The 20,687-nt window shown below is 45.9% G+C and overlaps 1 protein-coding gene across 1 annotated transcript in view; it reads right to left on the reverse strand.

Annotated features, from left to right (window-relative positions):
• The window catches only part of LOC147663099 (nebulette-like), a 348,425-nt gene extending 335,822 nt beyond the window's left edge, over nucleotides 1–12,603 (reverse strand). The window contains 2 exon segments of the mRNA XM_086950681.1: nucleotides 12,206–12,277; nucleotides 12,371–12,603. Of these exon segments, the coding sequence (XP_086806807.1) occupies nucleotides 12,206–12,277; nucleotides 12,371–12,427 (129 nt within the window). The 5' untranslated portion in view covers nucleotides 12,428–12,603.
• Between the last annotated feature and the right edge of the window lie 8,084 nt (nucleotides 12,604–20,687).

Consider the following 20,687-nt stretch of genomic DNA (forward strand, 5'->3'; position numbering starts at 1 on the left):
TTTGGCAGAAAAAGCAACTGCAGGCCAACCCCAGACAAAGAGCAGGGGCAGTACTTCTCCTCGGTTTCTTCAGCTCTTCTCCTCAGCAAAGGTTCCTCTTGATTCAGGAAGTAGTCTAAAGTTCAGGGGTTTTAGGTCTGATACTTATACCCCAAAATATATTTGATCCCTTTGTGCAAGGGTCTCTGAGCCCGGTGCAAAACAGTTCAGGGGGCACTCTGCAAGTGCACAACAACATCCTATGTCAGTGTGAGCCTTGGCTCATGTCGCACCATAGGGGGCAGAGCCAGCACTGCGGAAGGCAGGCGCAGCCCTATTCAGGTAGAGGTGTTACTCCTACCACCACTCCAAATGCAGATCAGGCTTATTTAGCTTAGGGCTGCACATCCTCTGTCTCTGCACATCCTCTGTTTCTGTCACACTGAAACCAGACAGTTAATCCAGTAACAGGCAGAAGCACACAGAAAGGTTGAACCAGAAAATAGCCACTTTCTAAAAGTGTTATTTTCAAACACGTAATTTAAAAAACATCCTTACTAAAAGATGTGTTATTAAATTCAGAGTTCCGGGATACCAGACTCCAATTTTCTAGCTTATCCCTAATGAAAGATATGCCATTCTGTCATATTCGCAAGATGGCATTTCAATAGTGAAAAAAGAAGGTGGCAGTATTTTACTATCAGGACATATTACACACATCAGTACATGTCCTACCTTTCAAATACACTGCACCCTGCCCAGGGGGGTACCTTGGGCCTACCATAGGGGTGTCTTATGTGCAAGGAAAGGGAAGGGTAGGGCCTGACAAGTGGGTGCACTTGCCAGGTCGACATGGCAGTAAACAAACTGTGCACAGGCACTGCGGTGGCAGGCCTGAGGTCTCTTTTCAGGGCTAATTATGTTGGTGGCACAATCAGTGCTGCAAGCCCAGTAGTAGCATTTGAGTTGCCAGCCCTGGCACACTCAGTGCACTTTACTAGGGAACTCACTGGTCAAACAAATATGCCAATAAGGGAGAACCAATCACAATATCAATCTACACAGGGAGCACTTGCACTTTAACACTGATAAGCAGTGGAAAAGTGCCCAAAACATCTAAGCCAGCAAAAACGAAATACAGCAGGACATCAAAAACATATGAGGTAGAGGCAAAAACTTCAGGGAAAACCACGTCAAGGATGCCATGTCTAACAAGAACATTGGAATGTTGGGAGCTCCATTGAAGACAATGGAGTAGTTCTGGGCTTAGAATGGCTGTTATAAGCCCGGATCTCCAATATTCCACTTTTTGTCTTTCTGTTTCTACCTTTTTAATTTAGAACATTCTAGCCTTAGTGGGTAGAATGTTCAAATACCCTTAAAATAGCCTTCCTCAGGCTATATCTGTTGTTATAGGCCCTATATGTTGTTATATGGCCTCACCTGCGGCTCAGGCCTACAATTTGGATTCAGGACCATTAACAACTGGTAAAGCCTACGGTAGTGGGCTAAAGGCTACAGTAAAAGCTTCTTCTAGATGGAATCGCACCCTGACTTAGATAAATAAATTAATCTTAGCAAATTGTGGTAACGTTTGAACAAGAGATCTGTAGCCTATTTACTTTAAAATTGAGAAATGTGATATCAGTGTCCAAGCAGATGAGCTTGAAGAGCAGATGTTTTGCATCTCAAAAGTGGCAACTCATATTTACTTCGGTTAGGATAGCTGAGCTTTCCAGGCTTTAGAAAAGTTCAAACATATTTGCAATTCTAGGGATTTATTTAATAAGGCAATTCAATTGAATGTGTGTGTGTTTTATTTGAACACAAATCAATTTAGACCTGGTATTGAGATGTCTCTAATAACCTGTGGATATACATATCCAAATGCATCTGAGAAAGAAGTGAACAGTGCAGTGGAAAAGGTAATATGATGTATCAGCTTATGATTTGATCAATTCAGATGAAGATTACTAAACCAAACAGAGTGGGTTACCTGAATATTTAAATGTTTTAATACAAGGTGATGAGAGATGACATAAGTAAAGTAGGCAAGTAAACCTTAAACATTGCATCAGACATGCATGAGGGTGCTTGTGCACCTGCACCCGAGTACCAAGCCAGATTGAAAAACATAGAAGACATTTTTAATTCAGTTCTATTCCTACAGTTTTAAACAGCCTATTCAGACAACTTTGAAAGAAAAAAGAGATTGAATATAAGACAGTGGAAGGTGGAAAGCTAAAACAGATGCTTAAGATGTGGCTACAGTGCAATATGAGGTTTAGACAACCTCTTGCTGTCTTGTGACAGCGTTGGGCTTCACCAACTAATAAAGGACCCCACCCACTCCGCAGGCAATCGTCTTGACCTTATTTTCTCGAGTCCGAATCTAACTCAAGTAGGCGAAATTCTGCCTATGAGCTGGACGGACCACTCGCTCATTAAACTCTACATCACCAACGCCTCAATTAGAAAACCCAATAATAGCTCTCTACCACAATTTTCTTATAGAAATTGGAAAGCCGTAGAAAAACTCAGCACCACCACCAAAGTCTTTGAGGTGCAGGATAGTTTCTCTCCTACCAGCTCGGTGGAAAACAACTACAGGTACCTCAGCTCGAGAATTACTTCCATCACGGACTCGGTTGCCCCATTAAAACACTGCAAACCCAAAGGTAGAGCACCTGCTCCCTGGTACAATGACTCCCTGAAAACCCTCAAATCAGCCTGTAAACAGGCCGAGAGAAAGTGGAGACACGGATACTGTGATAATAATAAAACCCTCTGGAAAAACTCACTCCGTGATTACAAATCTGCCATTGCAGAGAGTAAATCGAATTACTACTGCTCCACTATAGCTAACGCTGCTAACAGCCCAAAAAGTATATTTCAAATCCTGGATAATATTATACATCCCGACTGCGTCAAGAATTCTATTCCCCCATCTCAGACCCTCTGTGACAATCTCGCTCAGTTTTTTACGGAAAAAAATGAGACCATCATCAACAACCTGGCAACGCCCCCTTCACATAACCACCTAACCCCCCCCGGAGTTGGCTCCACCAACCCTGATCCTCCAAGGTCAGCGTGCCCTCCTACGAATAGTCTCCTGGCCTTCCCCCTGATCTCTCAAGCAGAATTTGAGAAATTGGCACTGGGCATTACCTCGGGATCTCCCCTTGACCCTCTGCCCCCGAAAATCTGGAAAGCATGCGGGCACGAGTTATTCCACACCCTCCGGATTATCTGCAATCAATCTCTCAGGTGTGGTCTTGTCCCCATCCCCTGGAAGCAAGCGCTCATTACCCCGCTTCTGAAGAAACCTACGCTGAATCCAGATTGCCTTTCCAACTTCCACCCCATATCACTTCTGCCATTTCCGGCGAAGGTGCTTGAACGTTGGGTCAGCAATTACCTCTCAACCCACCTCGAGCAGCATCACGTTCTGGACGACTTCCAATTTGGCTTTCGCCCAGCCCATGGCACAGAAACTGCAGTGCTTACTGCCATGGAAGAGCTTCGAATGCGTGCAGACAGGGGCCAAGCCGTGGCCTTGATCTTATTAGACCTGTCTTCCGCATTCGATACTTTCAACCATGTGACCCTGCTTGAGAGGCTGAGAGAGGCAGGGGTCGATGGTACGGCCCTGCTCTGGTTTCATTCCTATCTCAGTGATAGAAAACAGGCTGTATCCCTCCCTCCTTTCCAATCTGTCTTCTCCCCTGTCCCTCACGGTGTTCCCCAGGGCTCCTCTATCAGTCCGATCCTTTTCAATGTTTACTTGAAACCACTGGTCACTTTAATTAAATCCCACAATATGACTACAGTAAACTATGCGGACGATACCCAGCTCCTTTTCTCTTGGGAGGGCGAAGATTCCATTTCTTTAGAAGCCTTCCATAACTGCCTAAGAGACACCGCAGACTGGTTACACCGGAACTCCCTCCAATTCAACTCCTCGAAAACCGAGGATCTGTTCTGTCCCGCGAGCCGCATACCCCGCCCTCTGCCTGCTGAGTTCTGACCCCCGGAAAACTCAAACAACCCGCTACCTGTTACCAGCGTTCGCAATTTGGGCGTCATGCTTAATCACCAACTGAGCATGGAAACGCAGGTTTCTAGAACAGTCGCCACCTGCTCAGCCCTTATGCGCTCACTGCGCAAAATCCTGCCACTACTACCATCTTCAGCCCGAGCATTGATAGTCAGGTGCACTATTCTTAGTCGCCTTGACTATTGTAATGCACTCCTGCTTGAATCCCCTGCGACACTGCTGGACAGACTCCAACGAGTTCAGTCGGCAGCAGCCAAACTGGCACTTGGATGGACCAGGAGATCCTCGGCCACTGCTGCCTTGGCCGAGCTGCACTGGCTTCCTTTGAAGCAACGCACTGCCTTCAAAGCCCTTTGCTTGGTCTTCAAGGCTTTACACGGTGCAGGACCTAGACCTCTTCAACGTCTGTTCTCGTGGTACACCCCCACCAGAACACTTAGGTCCGCAACCGCCTGCCTTGTGAAAGTACCCAGATTCAAGAAGGCCAGGATTGGGGGAAGATCCTTCAGAGTAGCTGCGGCCAAGCTTTGGAACAGTCTGCCTGCCGATATTCGCCAAATCCCTCACCTCCTACCTTTCAGGAAGCGAATCAAAACATGGCTCTTTCCCCAGCCCTCTAACCCCGCCCGCCCCTAGTCAACCCCCCCGCCTAAAAACTCAGGAGTAAGCTACCAGAGCCAGGATACCTGCCAGGTGACAGCCGCGCTCTATAAATGTTTTAAATAAATAAATAAATAAATAAAATATGAGCAATGATAAAACATGTCTCAGAGTGAAGCAGAGATGCAACTCATTAAAATACCCATCTAAACACCAATGAAATCAACAAACCTTCTTTGACAAGAAAAAAAAAACATGGCTGTTTCATTATAGTATAATAAATGCGATTTGTGAAACAAGACAAGTAAATCTCCATCAGAGGAAGGAAGATTCTGGCTGAATGATTTACAGAAACCAAAATATGATTTCAAGGTAGTCATATGTTTGGTGTGAATGTTCAATCGGCTACTTATTATAAACATCTCTGAAAATGTGCTGTAAATAGAAAGGAATATAACACCTATTGCAACTTTATAGAAATACATATTACTCCAGGGTAAGTAGCTGTGAATACCCAAGCAGAACCATCCAAATGAAAATATAACATGAATGCAACCTTACAGAAAGTCCAAGTTCAAAGGCAAGTGCAGCAGGTTGAAAATCCCATAACCTAACCAAGAAAATACTGAGTTAGAATTTGCAAGTGCAGCAGGTTGAAAAAATCCATACCCTAACCAAGAAAACACTGAGTTGAATTTTGAAGTGTTCCGAGTAACAGCCATGTCATGCTTTGCTGACTGTAGCTGAATATCTGAGAAATTGTAAACGAATAAAGGAGAGCTAGCATGAGAATGTTATTTCTAAAGTGGAAACACAGCCAAACATATTTTGGCACAGCTGAAAAATCATATGGAACATAATACCATAGTCAGAAGGTGGATTATTATTATGGGGAAGAGGCCCCTTACTAACTTAACAAGCACACCACTATGCCTGAATAGAGGTCTCAGAGAAACTCTGCTCAACCCCAGATAGCTATTGCAAAAGCCAATTCCCAGAGGAAATTTTTTAATTTCAAGAAATACCATTAATGTTCAAGTAAATAACACTATAATATAATGAAGCAATTGAGAAAAATGAAGACATATTTATGAACTAAAAAGACAAAAACATCATTACAATTGTGTAAGGGGAGCCTGAAATATTCCTAAACGTTTTAATGCAAAATGTGCCTAGAAGAGTAAAGTAAAAGACACACAATTGATGGGCGGAATGCAGAACAAATCAAAACATTCACCCCCAGTCAAGAAAACTGGGTTAAATCGATCATGCTTGTGGAAGAGGTGTGGCGCAGCGGCCAGGGTGCCTGACTCTGGACTACGGGATTAAAGGTTCAATCCCCGGTGTCGGCGGGAGGTTAGCCCATCACCATGTGAATCTGGGCAATAGCTTGCTTAATCTTCCCTAGGGCCCCCAGCGCTGGAACATAACTTCGGAGATAGCTGTGCACTTTACAAATACTGGTATTTCACTTTTGCTCACCATGCCACCCCAGTTTAGACCCGGCCATTTGCAAATCATTCATGACCCTGTGCCTCATGGGAACAGTCCAGCCCGAACTGCCGAATCAGGTCCTCCCTGAACAGGAAACAAGCATCCTAGGACCGGTTTTGGGGTTTCACGCCTAATCAGCAAGGATAGCTTGAATTCAGTGGAACAGTGAGCCCGGGACCTACGTCTGGGCATACCCGGCGCACTTAGCGTGAGATAGCAGAAGACACACAATTGAAGGACGGAATGCGGAACAAATCAAAACATTCACCCCCAGTCAAGAAATCTGGGTTAAATCCATCCTTCTTTTGCTCACCATGCTACTCCAGTTTAGACCCAGCCATATGCACATCAGTCTTGACCCTGTGCCTTATGGAAACAGTCCAGCCCGAACTGCCAAGTTAGGCCCTCCCTGGACCGGAAACAAGCATCCTCCGGAGAGGCAGTGGTTGAAGTATGCAGGTCGAGCATTGTGGAGGGCTTTGTAGGCATGCAGTAGGAGCTTGAGGGTAATTATTTTTGATTAGGAGCCAGTGGAGGTCTCATGTGACTGCAGCAGGGGATGCTCAGGATGTGTCTGGCACAGGCGATCTGGATGTCCTGCAGTTTCTTAAGGAGTTTTTAGGTGGTGCGGGCGCAGAGTGCATTGCCGTAGTCTAGTCTGCTGCTGAAGAGTGCATGGGTGACCGTTTTCCTGGACTCAGTGGGAATCCACTTGAAAACCTTCAGAAGCAGGCAGAGCTTGTGGAAGTAGGAGGATGAGACAGCGTTGATTTGGCGGAACATTAAAGTGAAAGCAAGGAGTCCAGGATAATGCCATGGTATGGTAGCAAGACATCCCACTTACATCTCCTGGGATTTGATAAGCCTATAATCATGCTTCCAGAGTCTTGCTGGTCTTTTCAGCAAGCCCATTGGACTGGGGGTTGCATGGAGAAGAGAACTTGTAGATTACCCCACACTCCTCCAACAAGGATGTGTCAGTCTGCGGTGGTTATGGGACTATTAAGAAGCACAGAAGGTCAGACAGTGTTCAGTTTCTTTTATTAGTATTATCTCTTGGGTTTATGGGGTAGGGTCGGAACACCAAGAGTTTGCTGAGTGGTTGGAGATAGCTTTCTTCAAAGTTGGTTTTGGGTAACTTCTCTTATATCCGGGTTCCAGTGGGTATGAAGGGTGTTTCTGGGGTCTTCTGCTTCTAGCCCTCCCACGGGCGTGCTGGTGTATTCTTGGTCGGGCGTACAGAGAGAGAGAAATATATAGGGTCAGTATTGTATTTTATCAATTCTTTTTTCGTGCTCCCGTCATCAAAAAGGGGTTGTAGTGTGGGGATTTGTTTGTGAGGAGAAAAGAAAACGTCACCAATGTAATGCACTATCTGCCTATCCCTCCCCACCTCCCCCACCAAAAGGATCCCCGGAGGGGCACTTGCCTGAAGCCACGGCCTGTCCTCAGGACCGTGGCAGCTGGACCCGGGGCGTCTTCTCCTGCCTGCAGCCCTCCGGGTTTGGACACTTTGTATGCTCCTCACGTTCGTGGTACTCTTGCCTGCTCCATCTCGGTCCGGTCCTCCTCCGCTCCACCGTCTTCCGCACTCTCTGTCTTCCCGACATGAGTCTCTAGCTCCTCGGCGTCCGCTCTCTTTATCCCGCATACTTCCGCCTTCCTGTTGCCGATGTCTAGGCCGCTGCCTTCTTCCTGTTCCGAATGTGAGGTGCCAGCTGTGTCCTCCTTCCGGTCCTGCTCACCTCCGTCCTCCGCGTCCCACTTCCAGCCAGGCTTGCCTCCGTCCTCCTTCTTACAATGGACTTCATGTAAATTGGTGTCCCTGCCTGACACAACCTCTTGGGGAAATCCACCTTGGTAAATATCCCCAACAGTGCCCCGGCCAATGCAGGAGCAGTGATCAACCTCAGTAATATGGCCTAAAGGCACAATCCACCAAGACCAGGATGAACCTGTTGCCTAAAGCAGTCTTGAGGTCCAGAGGCCAAACAATATCAATGCCCGTCTTCTCAAAGCATGTTCCCACTATAGGAAATGGAAGCAGGTGGGCCTTGTGCTTTGCCCCTGACTTCCCACTGGCCTGGCAGGTAAGATTTTCAGAAGGCATCAGACTGCATCTGCATCCACGTACAGGGTGAAATAGAAGTGGTGACCAGTTGGTCAAATGTTTTGGCCTGCGCCAGATGTCCTATCAGGGGTATATCATGAGCCAACTCCAGTAGGATGGCCAAGTAGCACTGGGGGACCACCAACTCACAAGTAGCTCAAGGCTCACTCAGGGGCCTTAGGCTCACAATACAGGAGACCATAATCCCTGTGCATCAATAGTAGTGTTGCAAGCTGCCTGGATTTCAGCCTGCCACTGAAGGCCTTAGTGATTAGGACACACCCTCTACACTTTGCAGACCTCTTCCTTGGACGAACCCTCTCAGTTTGCCACCCAGCTAACTAAGGTAGGTATCCAAGGGCAGCGATGTAGGCTCCGGGGTGTCACCCTCAGGATCAGCTTTCTCCCAGACCATTGGAAGCTCCGGGGTCAGTTTTCCATGCCACCTGCCCTTTCTCTTCTTGGCAGGCACCTGGGCCATTTTTCCAGGCTTCGTGTCCTTCTGGTGTGCCTGTTAGGCTGCCATGGACCTAATGGCCAAGCACACCTACTCAGGCAATCCCAACATCTCCAAGTGAAATCTGAGCTCCACCTCTTTCCAGATAGTGTGCTCAAGATCATTTCCCAATAGGCAGTCAACAGGCATGGATAGACTTGCAGCTACCTTTAAGAAAACTGAGACCTCCCCACCATTCAAAGGAAAAAAGAACCGCTGGACAGTGGCTTATCTGGTTGTCAACTGTCACCACCTTCTAGACTACATCAGGGACTATTTGCTCTGAGGACACTACATGACATGTGAGATCAGATTGCCACGGGACACACTGCTTGCTGTTCAGGACGAGGCATGGGCTCTTCTCTCTTATCTGGGGTGATTTCAATGATATTCTCTTCATCCTCTTCTATTTGATCCTCCTGACCTGTGGTGCGGACTACAACATTCAGAACTCTCATTAGGCTCTGAGGACTATCTGGTACTCCAGCTTCTTCAAGCCCTTTGTTAACTTCACACCCCTCTCCTCACTCAACTTTTTCAGCATGGCCATAGTGAACCTTTCAATGTTGCTGAGATCCACCTCCGTTCTTGGAAAAAGCACAGGTGCAAAATATGAGAACAGGAGTGAAATTTAGGGAAAAGAAATAGAAAAGAATTTAAAACTCAAAAACTATTTTGATGTTATATTATGAAGGAATTTTTGGTTTTACACACATTTCTGAATGAGACTATCAATTAAGCTTTATTTGAATACAAGAATAATCATAAAAGCACATAGAACAATAAAAAAAAGCTCATGCTAAAAATATGGATAAAAAGCCACGGAATTATGAGATAAATTATACAGTACAGATTCTTACATGAGGATAGTCTTTGTACAGTTAAAAACAGATTTTAAAAACGACGTGACAGCTAAAGTTATAAGTTCTTCCCCCAAAGATTGCATAACATAACATTGTCTTGAGCCTAATATTCTAAGTATCCACCTTTTTCTCTGGACTGTATCAAATTTACAAAAGAATAAAACATGCATAGTGGATTGCGCAGACATGTCATCGCATGGGCAGTTGGACAACTCTCTGGACCAATCATTATGTCTTGGGAAGCTAAATAACCTGTGCACAATACACATCCTAAATCGTGTTAATAAAAATCTTTCAAAGTCAAGAGTAACATAAATTAAGTACGAATAAAAATCACAAGTGCAAAAATCTCACCACTGAACACCAATCTAAGGATTGTGCTTATTATTTGAGGTTGGTTCACGCCCCTTCAAATAATACCCCACTTTCATACATCTACAATACCAATATGTCCAGACATATCAGACCTTACTAAAGGCTTGCAATCTCCATTTGTACATTATGGAAAAAAACTTGTTTTTGCAACATGTTCACATACAACATGGGAAAAGAATTTCAAAATGAACATTTATTTCCAATAGCCGCTCTCGGCATGCCGTAAAGTCACAGACTGCAGAAATGAGAATTAAACACTTTCCCTGCCCTTATCTAATAAACCAGACTGAACTACATCTTGTAGTTAAAAGTAGTCCTGTAACAAACCACTCACAGGGCATTGAGGCACCAGACGGTGGTATTTTGAGCTGAAAGTGCTGCTCGCATTAATACAGTGAGGGACTCAAACGATGGAGTTCGGAAGTCTAGAAAAGAGCATCTCTTTGAAGGTGTCCGGCATGGGTATCAGCTCTGCCTGTACAGACTGATTTGTATTCCCCAATCACTTCCTCTTAGCTTCTGAGAACGCTAACGTGTTCTCATTAAAAGATTACATAGACCTGCTGTGTCAGTCACGCACGAGAGCCATCGGCGCAGTTCTATTTACAGACAAGGCCACAACACTTGTATCTAAGTGAAAGGGCAACGAAATATTTCCACAAGGACATTTTTTCGCTTTTTCTTCTCGCGCGCTTGGTGTTTCTTTTCTCCTTTTTTTAACGTAAGCTTAGACTTCGGTTACTTGCTTAAGTTTCTAGCAGAGACATCTAATCATTTCTTAACCCCTTCACAGTCCACGGCTTACTTTTCCAGGTGTGTAACGCAAACGCGCATGCCCAAATTCTGGTTATCAGGAAAATAAAGGGATGGATGGAATACTTGAATTAATGCCCGTCAAAGGTATTTATTTGGCCCCATTTCAGTCCATCGTTTTTTGGGCCATTGCGTCACTCTAGACAGTCATGAAAAGAATGTATTGCTGATCTCACACAAGACACTCGTGCCTTTCAAGGTAGCATCAATGAAGTTAGGAAAACATTGAAACTGGAGAATTTTCAGAGAAATAGCAAAGTCAAGATGCGTTCTCTACCTACAAATAAAGAGCTTGCCAATCAACACTCACAAGAGGAAAAAAGTGGCTGCATAAGTAAATGAAATCAGGATAGTGTGAGCTAAGGTCAGGCGTAATAAAAAAAAATATATTTAAATATAAATATGTTTACGCCATGGTAGTAAAAGTATATGTGGCCCAGTAGCACAATATTTACAGCAACTGTACTAATAAATGCAAAGTCACGCATATGTTGCTACAGCGCAAAGGTGTGATTCAAGAATATTACCACAGTACAGCAAACTCGACAGGAGAAAAGCAATTTTTATTGCGTTACACAATCAATGCATGTAACAATTACATGACACATTCAAACAAGTCTGTAATTGGGCCTCTTCCATGGGTTATTACCTTGATGCACAAATGTAACCCCTTGTATCCTGGTTCTAGTCGAATACCTTTTGTTAAAACAAACACAAATGAAAAAAGGCTCCAACATAAACCCTACATACAGACGCACAGAGTGCAATATGCTATTTATTACCATAGTTGAGGGAGAGGAGGAGCATCGTGAAGCACTCAAGGCTTCACCTCTGATAGGTCATGACCCTTCCACACGCTGAACAATGATAATTAATGGCATCTTAGACTCTGCACATCTTCATATATACTATATATGATAATATATACCCGTAGAGAGAAAAAAAGTTAAAAAACAGAGACACATGACAGCTAAACATGTTCTCTCTGTTTTGTCACGTTTGTTGAACACTCTACCAAATCCCAGAGTTCTCGGGGTATGCATGCTGCAACTTCTAAACAAAAACACTTAAAGGGACCTGCAAGTGTAGAGGAAAAAAAAGCTCTCCATATCCAATCCTTTATACATAAACATCTACAATATTAGGTACTCTAACCTAGCCTGTTTCTTTGTTTGATGATGTCAGCTTAAGTTTTGAAAGGCAGTGTGACATCATTTCCCGGATGTTCACTTAAACTGATTAGGAATATTAAGAGTCACTCGGCAGTTATTTACCAGCCTGGACATGCAGATGAACAGCTAGAGGCCAGATTATTCATGAAGCTATCAATTTTAGATAAAGACAATAACTCGGGTAATAACACTTATGGCCATCTAAACTGCAAATAATGTAAATAAATGACACACATAGTCACCTACATCGCTTATTAGTTCACTGCATTTCTTGGCAAACTCGATATTTCTGTCTTCAATAACAGGGTTAGGGAAGATCTGTAAAGAAACCAAAAATATATTCCACGATCAGCCCAAAGAAGGGAGATAAAGGGAAGCCATCGTTTTCACGGGTGCACCTGCACTCGGTACCTTCACGTCCTCGTCGCTCTCATCTTCCCCGGTGTCTCTGATGGCTGGGACCCGCATCTCTCCTGCTGTCCCGCAGAACGCTTCCGATTAGCCGCAAACAAGGAGTCCAGGCTGCGAATGTCTAGCTCCTACGGAGCGCCTAAGGTCACTGCAGAGGGGGAGTCCCTTCTCGAAATGTCACTTTTCCAAGGCCCCTTCTTTATTTAGACAGAACTCGACTGACAGCCCTTATCTGAAAGCCAGCTCGAGTGATCACAAAGGCAACAAACTTATTCCCGCCAAAGGAGATACAATATATTTAGAGCAGTTTCTAAACTGAACAGTTCGTACATTATTTATGGCAAACAACAGCATCCTTTTGGTATATGTTTGGCGACGAGAACGTCTAAAACGGTCTAAACTGTTGGTGGAATAACAAAGTTCGAAGTGACTTCTGAAAGGTGCGTGGCGCGCTGCCCAGCCGGGGGGCCCAGAGTTATCACAGGCACGAGCCTGTTATCACAGAGGCTCTTCGAAACAAAGGCCAAATATGGCATTCACCGGAGATGCTGGCTACGAGGCAGCTCATCTGGCCATGCCGGGGCAACCCAGAGGCTCTCTGCCTCCGTAGACGGACTAGCAAGGGAGGTTAAATTCCTTTAAGTGGACTGGGGGGGTTGAGGGGGCCGTCGAGCTCCTAGCCAGGGCCGGTTTCCGGCCGATTTTGTTAGATGGCGTTTTTGCAGCTATGCTGCAAAAACGGTCCTGTAAGAAAAACGGCCCCCAGGGGCCCCAAACCGGCCCCCACCGGTGGGGCCCTGGGTGATTACCCGGTGCCCGCTACGGCCAGTCCGGCCCTGGCTATAATCATGCCACATAGAGGTAATTTTAGGACTAACTCTGAGCTTGAAAGAGGTGTAGGGAAAGAAAAAAAAGGTGCATCTACACATCGGGCACCTGGCTCCCAGTGTGTAAATTTACGTAAAGCAGACATACTCACTGGGAAAAAGAGTGGAATGCAAGTGTCACGTGACGCTCTCAATAGTGCGCCTTGAGAGCCTGGCACAGCTTTCTATGGGTACTACTTCTTGGAATGCTTGTGAACTGTCGACATTAGTAAATCTGCGCCTGTTCAGGCAGTTCATTTAAAGGCTCAGATTCAGTGGCGTCACTAGGGGGGTGCAGGGGGGGTGCAGACCGCACCGGGTCACACCATCAGATGGGGTGTCACCAATCTGGTGACGATGGGTAGATGTGACTTTTTGGCTACTCCAGGCATGGTAGTGCACTGAAGTCCAGGCAGGAATTGTGTGACAATATCACGGTGGAATAAGGACGTCTGTAGGATAATATCGAGAGAGTGGAGAAGTGTGGCTCACTGGTTAGAGCAGGCAGACCCTGAAGCAGAGGTCAGACCCGGGACGAGGGTTCAATTCCCGACGTGGCAGGGTCTTGAGCTCAAATGTCCATGGACTCGATAATTCTCGCTTCTTCTCGCTTCGGTGCCTGACCTAATCATGGATTGACACTCTGCAACTCTGGGCATTAAGCTTGCTTAATCTCCACAACGGCCCCCCCCCCTCCCGCCCCCCCCCCGAGGCAGGATGCCTGGTTTTCACCTTGGGGATGCCCTGTAGGGGCTATCTCACAGGGAAAATCCAGGACGGGTTCCCAAGGCAAGCGCGGAGATACCCCTTCGGGGGTCGATTCAGGCGCTATATAAGAAACATAATAATAATAAAGTGCAAATCAGGTCATATCAGCCTCTGAAACCTTCAACCTGAAAAGCATTTTGGCAATTGTGTCGGAGCGGTGATGACAGGCTCAGGGCCCTTTTCTCCCTCGAAATCTGTGTCCCAAATTCTGACAAGGGCATCCACACGAAACAGGGCAACTGGAATTGTGCAGCTATAGGCGGCCAAATTAAGCAGGAGGATTGGTTGAATTATGGAACAAGAAAAGTCCAATTATGTGGCACGTTATGTTTCAGTATTATTTTAGCACACACTGATAGTGTCTGAACTCTGAACAATTATTTAACCTTATTCCTACCAGTTTAAGACATGAGCGCATCAATTAGCCGCAAAAGGTGACAAGTTAACCATTGCAAAGGGTCAGCCACCACAGCGTGCCACCCTATGTGTCACACTTTCCTTAATATCTATAGATCCTTTCCAGCTAAAAGTATTTTTTTATTCTATCAATAAGTCAGCAGAGTGTGAACTATGTGGCAATTGCAGTAAATCCATTTTATGTGGTAAAACGCAGAAGTTGTTGGATTCTGAAATTCCGGGTTACCTGCGCACGAAGTAGGCGTGGGCGGAAAATCCGTTCCGCTCGCGGATTTTGCGGATTTTCGGGAAATCCGCAATCCGCGAGATTTGCGAATTTCCCGCAAAATCCGCAAATCCGCGAGCAGCGGATTTTGCTCGCACTGCTCGCACTGTTCGCGTGAGTTCGCGCCCCGCGAATAAGTGCAAAATTGCAGAAATACGATCTTAGCAAAACTGAAAGTAACTACTTACCAGGTTCAAAAGTTCAGGCTCATCATTAGTAGCCATTTCCTGGAGTGCTTCCTGAGGGGCCCCTCCAGAGTTCAGTTGCCAGTTGAAACTATTATGTGACCCTGCTCTGAACCTCAGAATAGTTACACATATGCCACAAAGGTCCTGAATTACAGCTAAGGGAGACAAGCAGGAGCCAGGCTGGAAGTTAAAATCCATTAATCAGCCCCTAATTCATTATTGTCAGTTGGGGCAGGGCAGGTGTTGTAACTAATTTTGCAACAATGAAAGCACTTAGCAAGTGCAAAAGATCACTAATCAGGGCGCACTAAGGAAGCAGGTGCCAGCTAAAAAAATATTCTGTGACACATGAATCAGCCCCAAATTAATTCAGGTCACTTGAGGCAGGGAAGGTGTGCTTTGCTTTGCCGAAAATAATGTACACTGGACAACCAGAGGGTGTGGTGATGAAACAGAGGGTGGCATGGGTGGGCCAGAGGGTGGCATGAGTAGTCAGAGAGTGGCAGTGGTGACAGAGAGTGGCAGTGATGAAGAAGAGTGTCCCAAACAGGCTGGACACGTAGAAACAACAAGTTCGCGAAACTTGCGACCCGACAGGTAAGTTCGCAATTTGCGAAAGTGTACAAAACCCTCGCGAACTGGCAGAAACACGGGCGAACACAAAAAAAAAAAAATCCGCAAATTCGCGGGAATTCGCGGATTTTGCGGATTGCGAATCCGCAAATCCGCAAAATTCGCGAACGCGAGATCCGCAAAATTCGCTCATGCTTAGCACGAAGCACTATCATCCTATGTTCATTTCGGGGCTTTCAGGCCCCTTAATCATATTAAGATTCATCGTGGGCCCTTTTTTTCCGAAATGTTGACAATTATTTTATGTTTTAGCTGGGAATCTCGTGTGATATCAGATTTGCCTTCGTTTACTTATCGGGAACCCCCATCCCACTACTTCCTTTAACCACACTTTTAACTATTGATGCTTAGCACTTACCTGCTCTCTTCCTACTTGTTCACATATATATATTTGATGTATTTAAAAAGAGATTCGTGTACATTCCTTGCCTTAACAAACATTTCCCCTTCATATTTAACATAAGTTATTACCTTAAGCTACAACTTTCCTCAGCTATTATCAGGGCCACTGGAATCATGCGGCATGGGAGGGCCAAATTATGTAGCACAGTTCAGTAAATTATGTGGCAAAAACGGCAAATTATGCGATTTAATGCAGCATATTTTTAAATGGCATTTCTTCATTAGTTTGTACTTTTTACACATGTTAAAACTGTCCGGACTGTTGGGTGCACATCATTGGTACCAGTTTAATACCCAAATATAGCAAGCAATAGAAAGGTGACTAGTCAACCTTTGCAAAAGACCTTCCGCAGTGTGGCAACACGTGCTGCTGCGCTGTTAGGAACTGGTGAACCATTTGAGCTAGAAACAATGTGTTTAGTTAAAATCTGCAGATTATGCAGCAGATGATGGATTATGTGGCAAATGCGGCAAATCTATAACTATGTGAAAATCGCCACGCTGCATAATCCCATAATTCCTGTGGTCCTGGCTATAATCCTCACCATTAATACTTATCGGTTCAAATTCTGTTTGTATATCCCGTTTTTATATTCTCCTTTTTCGTTAAATCAATCTTTTTGTGTTCCATGGTAATTGACCCAAAAAGAAGTCCCTCATCTCACATATGTTACATTGCTGCAAGTAAATATGTGCATGAAACCTCATTGTCCTCCCACTATAAAAGTGCTTCGGCACTGACCTACGTCCTTTATCGAGCAAACACTGCTTGACTGTGTGGTGAAGGAAATTCCTGTTGGGAAGCAGCCTGTCAAGCACAAGCAAACTGGAGGAATACCAACTAAGCATGAGACACATGTACAAGAATATCCAGCACTGGCTATACCAACATTAGGCGGCAAACACTTGAGAGACTGTGAGTATCGACACTATTGAGGACTGCATTTACCATAATGCCTTGGGAGTTCCGGTGCAGGCAATATGCTCCCCTGCCCAACAGTTTAATTTGTGTTAGTTAATGAACCCATGGGATATTTCTGTGTGCTTCCATGCGGTAAGTCGTGAGGGGGTGACACCATGAGTTACCCGGCCGGGTGACACCAACCCTAGTGACGTCACTGCTCAGATTTTCTGCTTTCTTTCTTAGTTCACCCCAGGACTATCGTGCATTCAGTGAAACATATGTTTCTACCTACCGTACACATTGAACCACTTCATCGTGCTTTGCATCGACAGACAATAGCAGACGGCTATTTATGCAAACCCTACCTAAAGGATGCTACAAAAACACTTCGTAGCTTCCAGTTTCAGTTTTGGTAAGTGTTTATTCAGTTCATTGGGGTTGTATTATGCTGGCATGCGCCTTGGCTTATGTAAATGCTAGCGTTGCACCCTGGGGAGGTCAGAAATGTGTGAGATTCAGCCGAGATGATCAAATAAGATCGAAGATTAACCGTTAACTTCCCCTAAATCACAAGTATGACCTTTATCCTGGTCATGGTTTCTAAGGCATCAGTACAAACACGCTAGGACATATTGGGAGAGATGTACGACCATTCCATTTTGTGACGAGCAATTTGGGACTCGCAAAACGAAATGTGCTAATCAATCAATCACAACATTTGTAAAGCGCACTACTCACCTGTGAGGGTCTCAAGGCACTGGGGGGGGGCTGCTATTGGTGAAATAGCCAGGTCATGAGTAGCCTCCTGACGGTTAGTGATCCTTGGTCCGTCGTAGGAGGATGGGGAGAGTGTTCCAGGTCTCGGCACAGTGGTGGGAGTATGATCTGCCGCCGGTGATTGCTCTTCGGATGCGCGGGGCGGTGGCAAAGGCGAGGTCAGCGGAGCGGAGCTGGCGGTTCGGGGTGTAGAAGGTGAGTCGTCTGTTGAGGTATGCCGGTCTGGTGTTGTGGAGTGCTTTGTGTGCGTGGGTGAGCAGCTTGAAGGTGATCCTCTTGTTGTCAGGAAGCCAGTGCAGGACTTTCAGGTGGGGTGTGATGTGGCTGCGGTGAGGGATGTCGAGCATCAGGCGTGCAGAGGCGGTCTGTATGCTTTGAAGTAGTTTCAGGAGTATGGCCAAGGCTCCTGCATACAGGGTGTTACCGTAGTCCGGCCTGCTGCTGGCGAGGGCCTGGGTGAACGTTCTTCTTGTTTCGGTGGGGATCCACCTGTAGATCTTGCGGAGCATGCAGAGGGTGTAGAAGCAGGAGGATGAGACGGCATTGACTTGCTTGTTCATGGAGAGTGTTGAGTCGAGGATGAACCCCAGGCTGCTTGCGTGGTCGGTGGGTGTTGGTGCTGCTCCCAGTGTGGTCGGCCACCAGGAGTTGTCCTAGGCTGAAGGGGTGGAGCCGAGGATGAGGACCTCCATCTTGTCAGAGTTCAGCTTCAGATGGCTGTTCTTCATCCACTTGGCAACGGCCTTCATTCATTTGTGAAGGTTGGATTTGGTGGTGAGGGGGTCCTTGGTGAGGGAGAGGATCAGCTGGGTGTCGTCGGCGTAAGAGATGATGTTGAGGTTGTGCAGTCAGGTGACGTGGGCGAGCGGTTCCATGTAGACATTGAACAATGTCGACCTGAGGGATGATCCTTGGGGTACGCTGCAGATTATCTCAGAGGCTACGGAACGGGCAGGGGGGACGCGGATGCTCTGGGTCCTGTCGGAGAGGAAGGAGGTGGTCATTCCTAGGCCTTGTCTCAGATCCCTGCTTTGTGGAGGCATTTGCGTAGGGTGCGGTGACAGACAGTGTCGAAGGTGGCTGATAGGTCGAGGAGGATGAGGGCCGCGTTTTAGCCATTGTCCAGCAGGGCCCTGATGTCATTGGTGGCGGCGATGAGGGCAGTTTGGTACTGTGGTTGCTGCAGAACTGGGACTGGCACGGGTCCAGGATGTTGTTCTCCTCAAGGTAGCTGGTCAGTTGTCCGTTGACGGTCTTCTTGATGACCTGGAACGGGAGCAGAGAGAGGGGCCGGAAGTTCTTGAGGTCCTTCGGATCCGTCTTGGGTTTCTTGAGTAAGGCGTTGATCTCGGCGTGCTTCCAGCTCTCTGGGAAGGTCGCGGTGTGGAAGGAGATGTTGAAGCCCTTGCGGAGATGGGGTGCGATGGTGGCGCTAGCTTTGTTGAAGATGTGGTGTGGGCATGGGTCTGACGGAGATCCGGAGTGCATGGTTTTCATGATTTTGATGGTGTCGTTGTCGTTTATGTTGGTCCAGGTCAGCAGGGGATCGATGTGGGTGGTGGCCGTGGGGTCTGAGGTGTTGGTGGCTGTCGGGGCGGCCGGGTTGTTGAAGCTGTCATGTATGTCTGCGATCTTGCGATGGAGGAAGGTGGCAAGGGAGTTGCACAGTTCTTGCGATGGTGTGATGTTGTTGGTGTTGGACCTGGGGTTGGAGAGTTCCTTCACGATTTTGAAGAGCTCTTTGCTGTTGTGCGCGTTGTTGTTTAGGCGGTCCTTGAAGGAGGCCCTTTTGGCAGATCTGATGAGGTGGTGGTCTTAGACACATTTAGGAATTCCCAATGGGGTTGCAAATGACCTGCCTCATCAAATGTTCAGAAGGCAAGTCACAATTTGCAACCCATTAGGAATGGCCAACACTGACACGGATGGTAGCCTAGTGGGGTCAGCAGACCACCATGTCTGTGACTGCTTTTTAAATAAAGGAGTTTTTTTTAATGCAGCCCGTTTTCCGTAAAGGAAAACTGGATGAATTTAAAAAAGAAAAAGGAACATTTTCTGCTTCATTATCTTGGAGTAGACAGTGGTCTGTGGGACCACGGCCTGCTCTTAAAAAATATTTTCTCTGTCCAACACAAAGGGAAAGGGGTCTCCCGGGGACCACTTTCTGTTTGTGACTGGCTTACCAACTGCTTGAAGTAGGTGGTAACTGCGATTGTTTTTCTGACTGCATTTGAGGTTGCAAAACAGTCATACATACCAGTGAGACTAGCAATTAGGAAGGGACGCCCTTGACACACCCCTTCCTAATAGCGGCTTGCAAACCCTATTTTGTGAGTCAGTACATACCACAACCCATTTTAGCAGTTACAAATGCGCCTTTTTCTGTTTGCAACCACTAAAAAGGCTTGTAAATCTGGCCCTTTGTGATGTGCAAGTATGGTATGTGGCAACTCCCCCTCCTCATCAAGTCAGAGGTGGTCCATCCTGTCAACACCTATTCCCCCTCAGTCTCACTTTCTGGGAGTAATACACACAAACCAAACACCAGGTTGACCTAGTTATGTGACACAAGATACAGACTGCAGACAGCAAATGGTTGGTAGAAGAAAATGCCAACTTTCTGAGAAGGGCAGTCTCAAAATTGTGACTCAAAATACAACTTTACCTTTAAAGAGGTTTTTAAATTGCATTTATTTAGAAACAACACTCGACATTCTTACTTGCTCCAAAATAAAAGGTATAACTTATCAAATGTAATAAGGCAATTCAAACTTATCCTATGGGAGAGCGTTGGAAAGTGGGTTATTGATTGGGGCAAATGTAGGTCTGCCACTGGCAATAAGGCCACTAACACATGGTAGGACCCAGCATAGGTCTTAGAAAATTCTTCCTATGCTCAACCCTTGGCAACGTGGCTGCGAGCAGACAAGCTTAACTTCAAAGACAGGTACTGTAAAGGATTTACAAACACCATTTCAGTATATAATTAAGACACAACCATAATAAAATCCAACACCAAATTATAAAAAAAGGAATTATTTTCATCTTTAAAATGACACCAAAACGACAAAATCCAATGTAGGGAACCGGAGATATG

The sequence above is a fragment of the Lissotriton vulgaris genome, unplaced genomic scaffold (genome assembly GCF_964263255.1).
Source record: "Lissotriton vulgaris unplaced genomic scaffold, aLisVul1.2 SCAFFOLD_926, whole genome shotgun sequence".
Lineage (NCBI taxonomy): Eukaryota > Metazoa > Chordata > Amphibia > Caudata > Salamandridae > Lissotriton > Lissotriton vulgaris.